The following is an 8,248-nucleotide window of genomic DNA, read 5'->3' on the forward strand; positions in this document are numbered from 1 at the left end:
ATGCTTCCATCATTTAAAGAAAAAAAAAAAAAAGCATGTATTATCAATAAAACATGTTAAAACACTATTTTCAATAAATTCCAACCCTAAGAACCAACACACTCACGAGGTGGGCTGCGCCTCACACAAATGAAACCGGTAAATTTAACCACGGGCTAAAGGTCCCGGTGCAGAACGTTCCAAGCGAAATCTGACAAGAGGTCAAGCCGGGCGGCCGCAACTCCTCCGCGAAAGCTTCGTCTTTCCCGCTAGGCCCGAGGGAAACCTACCGGCGCGCGCAGGTTCCGCCGTCGGCCTACAAACGCCCCGGCGCGCAGGAAACGAAGTAGAAGAAGTGATCTGATTGGTCAAGAAGTGAATGACGCAACACCCCTTAGGCCCACTGAGAATCGGCCTCCCCAAGCCCGGCTCAAATGCCGCTTCCGATTGGTCCTTACGGCCAAAGCGCCGCGCCGTGTGCTGAGGTTAACTTCCGGGCCCGAACCCCCACCCCCGGGCAAGATGGCGGCCGCCAGGTGCTCCAGGCTCGCGCTCCGCGGGCGGGGACCCTCGCTGCACACTGCGGCCCAGGCCGTCGTCACGGCTTCAGAAGTGACCGGCCCCGATGTCACGGCGGCCCCCGTGGCGCGCTACCCGCCGATTGTGGCCTCCCTGACCGCCAAGAGCAAGGCGGCACGCCAGCGGCGAGTGGAGCGGTGGCAGGCGTCGGTGCACGCGGCCGAGTCGGTGGACGAGAAGCTGCGAATTCTCACCAAGATGCAGTTCACGAAGTACGTGGTTTATCCGCAGACTTTCGCCCTGAACGCCGACCGCTGGTACCAGGGCTTCACCAAGACCGCCTTCCTGTCGGGCCTGCCGCCGCCCGCCGAGCCCGCGCCCGCCCTGGACCTCGAGGCCCTGCGCGCCGCGGCGTGTGACGGCCTCCTGCAGGAGCACTTCTACCTGCGGCGCAAGCGGCGCCCGCCCGTCTACCAGGACCGCGAGGCTCTGGCCTCGCCCTTCCTGGATCAGCTGGTGGCCGCCCTCGTGGGCCTGCTCGGCGCGCAGAACCCCGTCCTGGCCACCGCCGCCCTCGGTGAGCCTTGCGGCCGCCACGCCGGCCCGGGGAGGTGGGGGCTGCGCCTCTCTTCCTTTCTCTGCATTGTTCATTTTCCCCTAGTCCTTCGCGCCTTGCTGGGCGCCCCCGCCCCCCCCGGGTTTAATGCAGTCCCTGCGCCAAGAATCTGGAGCCTGGGTTCTGGGGCCTGTGCTGCTACCCTACTGACTAGCCGGGCAACCTTCCACGACTCCAGCCCTTCTGCTTCGTGAAGGTCCAGCCAAATGGAAGAGCAGCGTTGCTCCGGAGAAGGGACAGGCCTGGCGCTGTTGGCTTTGGGCCTTCCACCAAAAGGTTACATGACTGTATGTCAGCTCATGAACCTCTTTTAGCCTACTTTTTCTCATTTCCAAGAGATTTACAGTAGTAGTACTTTATTGTAGGCTTGTGAACATTGAAGGTGATGCTGATTAAAATACCTGGCGTATACCCAGTACTTCCTATGTACCAGGCACCGTTCTGAATCTTGTATGTGCCAACCAATTTAAACCTCACAGTAACCGTTTATAGGAGGTAGCATTGTTTTATAAATGGGGGAAGAACCAACCTGAGGTACAGAAAGGTAAAATGAACTTCGTCAGAGAACCTGTGGCTGGTAGATGGGAGTTCAGGATTCAAACCTAGCCATTTTGGGTTCCCAGGAAACAGCAACTTCTATTAACTGTTACGTGCAGTCATGAAACATTAACGGACAGTTTTGAAAAATACGTGTTCCCAAGGTATTGATTATTTTAGATCTACCGCCTGGTAGGTGTCTTAATAAATATTTGTTGAATTAACGTTATAACTGTAGGTGTGTGCTCAACTGAGTCTTGTAGTGTGCATGTTATTTCTGTCTCAGTTGGGAAGGAAGTGGTCTTGAGAGAAGCCTGGTGGATGTTGACTACTCTTGATTGTTGGCCTAGGAAAACTTACTTGACTTTGTCAAGACTCAGATCCCTCTACAAAAAAATGGAGGTGATGACAACTGTACATTCCTTTGAGAGTTATTGTGAAGATTGATTTAGTAATTGTGACTCCTATAAAAACTTTTTATTTCTGGCGAGCGATATTCCTGTCGGTCTTATTTCCTTTACAGTTTATTCTTAACTGAGAAACCTCTTCCATTACAGTGTTTTGTGTATGATGGATGGCACAACTAGACAATAAATGTTTGAGCATTAAGTCACAGTCATCTTAAGGTAAATCATCATATAACCCAGACTCCATCTTCCATCAAATGTAATTTTTGATGAACAATTATTCTTAAGTTCTATATTGTTGGTATTCAAATAATAACCAAATTTATCTAAATTATTAAATAAGAAAATTTTGAATTATCTTTTGGCAGATCATAAGCGCCCAGTTCACTTTTACTGGTTGCGAGGTGAAGAAATTATTTCTAAGGGTCATCGGAAAGGTCGAGTTGATGCTTTACGATACCAAATAAATGATAAACCACACAACCAGATTCGAATATCCAAACAACTCCCAGAGGTAAGGAATTACTGCATGTATATCTGCTGACATCTGGTGAGGAAATGTCATAGGTAGCTTAAGTAATGGGCCTCGTAGGATAAACGCTTTTTCACTTTTTAACCTATTATGGTATGTATAGTTCTCAGATGTCAATCATTTTTAAGCAGGGTTAAGGCATCAGTTTTGAGGACCATACAAATCTTTTCTTACGATAAAAATATGGGGTACCTGGGTGGCTCATTCGGTTAAGCGTCTGCCATTGGCTCAGATCGTGATCCCTTGATCCTGGGATCTTGCCCTTGGTCCTGGGCTCCCTACTCAGCAAAGTAGTCTGCTTCTCCCTCTCTCTCTGCCCCTCCCCCCCCATTGTGTCCTCTCACAGACTCACTCTTGAAATGAATAGAATCTTTAAAAATATATATAAACAATTGATAGTAGTTTATGTTTGTAATTTATAATACACTACACTACCTAATCATAAATCAAGGCATTTTTATCATTGTAAGCTGGTCATTTTTTATATTTATGGTTCTTCTGGAGAAAATAAGTATATTTGAGTGATGTCTGTGTGTCTGTACATACACATGCACACACACACTCTCTCTCTTACGTTTATTCTGTAAAGGTCCAGGCAGTGAATATCTTAGGCTTTGGGACCATAAGTCTGTGTTGCAGCTGTGCATCTTAGTTCTTAAATAGTGTAAAAGCAGTTACATACCGTATGTAAATGAATGTGCATGACAGTGTTGCAATAAAACTATTTGTATAATCAGGTGACTGGCTGGATTTGGCCCATCGATAGATGGTGGTGTTACCAAATCATTTTGTGAAAAATATCTTATTTTAAGATTCTTAAGTCTATAAAGAATGTGAGTAAAATAGGTACACTATACTATTGTTGTGAATTTATTTATGACTCTTTTTCTTTAAGTTTGTGCCACTGGATTATTCTATACCCATCGAAATCCCTGTTATGACTTGTAAGCCAGACAAACTTCCATTATTCAAACGACAATTTGAAAATACCATATTTATTGGTAAGTTTTTTTTTTGAAATATTGTGCCATCATTGTGTACAGAGGCTCCTGTGCAGATGTACCATATAATTCTTGATGACGAAGAGGTTCGGGTAGTTTACAAGCAATGTAATTCATAATCTCAGGTTATTGTAATATGCACGAAAATTGGGGAAAAATACTCTTTCAGCTGACCATTTAAATTTTTGTTTCTACTGAGTTAGCAGCATTTAACTTTAAAAAATAGTTTTACATGTTAGGTTTTGTTGATTTATTATGCAGAAAAAGTAATTTGTCCTTTTTCAAAAGTAAAGCACTATAGGACCAGACTTGAGGCAGTGATTGGCTTTTTTTTTTTTTTTAAAAACCTTCTGTTTGAAAATAGATAGATAGATAGATAGATAAAATCTGTTTATGCCACACACTGTGAGAACCATTAAGAATATAAAAATTAATAAGGCCTGGTGTCTGTCCTTGTGTAGCTTATGCTTTTGCTGTCTTTTTGTCTATTAATTTATAGTTAACTTGAAAATTTTAAGAAACTAGCTTTATACTAGTCTTCCAGATGTATTTTATCAGCCCCTTCTGTGTCATCGTGGTCTTCGAGTGTGAATTATGGGAAATTTTGATTGAAAAGATTTTACTATTAAAGTCCAGAATATCAGCATTTCATGAAATATTGGCTCTTCATTTTCCTTACATGAAAATATAGTATAAAAATAATTTTCCAAAAAACGTTAGGAACAAGGTGGAGACTAATGAAATGTTTTTATCATTTGGTGAATAAGACAAGGAAAATAATGTAGCTCCCAAAGATGAATAAAAGATTTGAAAAAACTAACGGAATTTCATTTTATTTATTTGTTTATTTTAAAGATTATATTTATTCATGAGAGGACACAGAGAGAGAGGTGGAGACACAGGCAGAGGGAGAAGCAGGCTCCTTGCAGTGAGCCTGATGTGAGATTCGATCCTGAGACTCCAGGATCACGCCCTGGGCCGGAAGCAGGCGCTAAATCGCTGAGCCACCCAGTTGTCCCAGAACAGGGAATTTGAAATAAATTTACATACATTCTTTTGATTGATCCTGTGTCATCATAGTGGGCTTGATGATAGCTAGTAGGTTGTACTTTCATGTGAAGTTTAACTTCATTCTGTAACCAATGAAGTAAATCAACTTTGCCACTTGTGTATTTTGAATACTGATCACACAACGTGTAGAGGAGAAAGATGAGTTTGAAGCAGAAACTAAGGACGTATGCTCCAGATGTTCTCATGCACATTTCATCTGAATTTTTTTTTTTTTTTTTTTTTTTTGCTCTTCAGGCTCAAAGACAGCTGATCCATACTGTTATGGTCACACGCAGTTTCATCTATTACCTGACAAATTAAAAAGGGAAAGGCTTTTGAAAAGGAACTGTGCTGATCAGATAGAAGTTGTTTTTAGAGCTAATGCTATTGCAAGCCTCTTTGCTTGGACTGGAGCACAAGCTATGTATCAAGGTAAAACTAATTTTATGGCATTATTCTTAGAAGATACCTGTGACATTTTAAGAATTTAGTGGTTTCTCTGGGTTAAGTGTAAGTTGAATCTTAACATTTTGAAAACTTGCAGTGACAAAATACAGTAGTCTTAAAATTCGCAATTAAATATTTTACATTTGCAATTGGCAAGTGGTGTTAGTTTTTTTGATCTTTTACTTTGACCACTTTTGTGTAAATATTTTTTTCTGATGCCCTTAGGCATGTGAATGACTATAGCCAACTAAGTCAACTCTGGAGATCATAGCAGCTCTCTGATGCTGGAAAGAGATGTGCTTTGGTGGATTTAATTTTATATTAAATCACAACTCTTCTGTATAATATCTTTGAAGGTTATATGCAGGATGTGGATTAAGAGATTGTTTATTCATTCAGTAAATAGTGAATGCTTTTTGGAACCAAGCAGTGTTGGCCTTGGAGATGTAGTGTTGAATGAAGCAGGCAGATCCTGCTGTCCTGTCCTGCTGTCACTGAACTTAACAGTGAGGAGAGTAAAAGATAATAAACATGTAGTATTTTTAGTTAGTGGTAGAGTAGTGTGGAGGAAATATACTGTGTAAGGGATAGAATGACTTACAAGGTATAGGTATAAACGAGATAAGGGGCTGAATGTATTTAAATGGAGTAATTCATGTTACACTATATGTTGGCAAATTGAATTTAAATAAAATATTTTCAAAAACAAAAATAAATGGAGTAATTGAGGGGAGGTCTCTAAAAAGTAGTATTTGAACAAAGACCTGACTGTTGAATAGCTGCCTAAGCATAAACTTGGAGGAAAGACACTTCCAGGCAAAAGGAATACAAGTAAAAGTCTCTGAGGTAGGAAAGGACTTGAAGTATTTAAAGAACAATGAAGAAAGGGAAAGAGGAGAGTGATGCAGGATGAGATAAAGGAAGCCAGAGGCCATATCAAGAGGACTTTGAGAGCCTGTTGGGAGGCATTTGGATTTTATTACAAAACCTGAAGTAATAAACTGTAATGTGTAACCAGATTAATCCTATATGAGTTCCCAGGAGGAATTTAATACAGATTTAATTATTTCTAGGCTCACCTTTTTATCTTCATATGTATGTATATAATTTATTTTAATCCTTTACTCAAAATTGTTGATTTAAATGGAGAGAATAAGAATAGGATTAAGAATGAAGCAGAAAAAAAAAAAAGAAAAAAAAAAAAGAATGAAGCAGAAATGGAGGAATATTTCTCAAAGACGTTAGTTAGAACGTCTAACGTAAAGTGCTTTTTTCCTATAATTAATTACAGGTGCTAACCATATTATTCATTGATTGTCTTCATTAAGGCTGATAGAAAATATGTAGAAGGAAAAAAACTGCTTGGCCTGGCAGTGGGATTTAAAAGTGTTAAAGCCAGTCAATCTAGAAGAAGAAGCAGCCAGAAAATTTGAGTAGTAAAGGTATTTAAAAGCATCCTGCAACCTATGACACGACACCAAGGCATAAAACCAATTTCAGAATATGTAAAGGAAGAACAATTTGTCTGAGGATGTGATTGATGTCCTTAAAAAGTCTGTTTTTTTTTTTTTCTGATGGTATTTTTTTTTTTTTTTATAGATTTGGTGAAGTAAATGGCCATAATGTTTATTAGGTGCTAGATGATACCGTACCAGGAAAATGAGTGTATTTGAAGGTAGTTAGTACCAGATGTAGGGGAGATCTGCACTGAAAGATCTTGCTGCCTTTTTTTTTTTTTTTTTTTTTTTTTTTAAACAAAGTGACTTGAGGTAGAAAGCTGTTGAAGACTGAAGTTACTGAGAATGTGTTGTAAGTTTGGGGCTATTAGAAGGGGAGGGAATAGTTTTTGATGCAGAAATAGAATATAGGATTAGATTGGAGAAGATGAGGAAAACTTTGAGATCTTTAGGGATTTAGTAGGTAAAATATCTAGATTATAGGGAATATTTGATACCCTCTAATTTGCAAATGTTTTGTTTTGGTAAAGTATATTCTGTGTGTAAATTTCAGTATAACTTTTTTCTGTAGGATTTTGGAGTGAAGCAGATGTTACTCGGCCTTTTGTCTCTCAGGGTGTGATCACAGATGGAAAGTACTTTTCCTTTTTCTGCTACCAGTTAAATACTTTGGCACTGACTACGCAAGCTGATCAAAATAACCCTCGTAAAAATATATGTTGGGGGACACAAAGTAAACCTCTCTATGAAACAATTGAGGATAATAATGTGAAAGGTTTTAATGACGATGTCCTACTTCAGATAGTTCACTTTCTACTGAACAGACCAAAAGAAGACCAATGACAGCTGCTGGAAAACTAAGAAGAAATAATTGATTCAGGACTTCAGGAATACTTCATTTTCTCTGAAGGAAAAATAAAAGGAATTTGAATGAGGAGACTCGTCAAATGCATTATTTTGAGACAAATATTTCTTATGTTAACCTGTGGTTAGGCCTCTCATCCTGTTCAGAGTACACACTGAAAGACTTAATTTTAGATAGAGTATGTTGATTTTAAGGTAATTTTATTCCTATATGACTAATTGATCAGATCGGTTGAGCTGTCTGCAGTACCTGGTAGTCGTTGCATGTGGTTTTGAAACTAATATAAGGATAGTAATTCAAAAGTTTGAGAATATGTAGATGTGTTAGATATTTCTTTTTTCTTTTTAATTTCTTCATTGATAACACGATGCAGTTTCAGAGTCCTACTCAAACTGCTTTAAAACTGTTCCATCAAGGATGGAACAATATTTTGCAAGTAGAGGAAACTGAGGCCCGGAGGAGTTGAGTGAGACTCTTCTACAATTTTACAGATAACTAATAATACACTGATGAATTATATGCAACTTGAAACTTAGGAGGTACTTAGCACTCAGAAGTAACATTAACAAGCACAGAATTTTTGTGTAATGCCAGCACCTAACACATGGCACATGGTACTTAGGAGATATTTGACCCAGGGGCACCAGATTGGCTCGCTCAGTAGAGTATGTGACACGATTTCAGGGTTTTAAGTTTGAGCCGCATGTTGGGTGTAGAAATAACTTAAAATCTTTAAAAAAAAAAATAAGGGGGTAAGGTGCCTGGGTGGCTCCGACAGTAAAACGTCTGCCTTCTGCTTAGATCATGATCTCAGGGTCCTCGGATTGAGTCCTGTGTC

General features: G+C 40.0%; 1 protein-coding gene across 1 annotated transcript; it reads left to right on the forward strand.

Annotated features, from left to right (window-relative positions):
- Positions 1–461: 461 nt before the first annotated feature.
- Positions 462–7,479, forward strand: MRPS30 (mitochondrial ribosomal protein S30). Its single transcript, XM_041750821.1, has 5 exons — positions 462–1,075; positions 2,427–2,572; positions 3,486–3,591; positions 4,897–5,073; positions 7,117–7,479. The coding sequence occupies exons 1-5, from the start codon at positions 502–504 to the stop codon at positions 7,386–7,388; spliced, it is 1,275 nt and encodes a 424-aa protein (XP_041606755.1). The 5' UTR covers positions 462–501; the 3' UTR covers positions 7,389–7,479.
- Positions 7,480–8,248: the final 769 nt, after the last annotated feature.

Source organism: Vulpes lagopus, chromosome 3 (assembly GCF_018345385.1).
Source record: "Vulpes lagopus strain Blue_001 chromosome 3, ASM1834538v1, whole genome shotgun sequence".
In the NCBI taxonomy this organism is placed as follows: Eukaryota; Metazoa; Chordata; class Mammalia; order Carnivora; family Canidae; genus Vulpes; species Vulpes lagopus.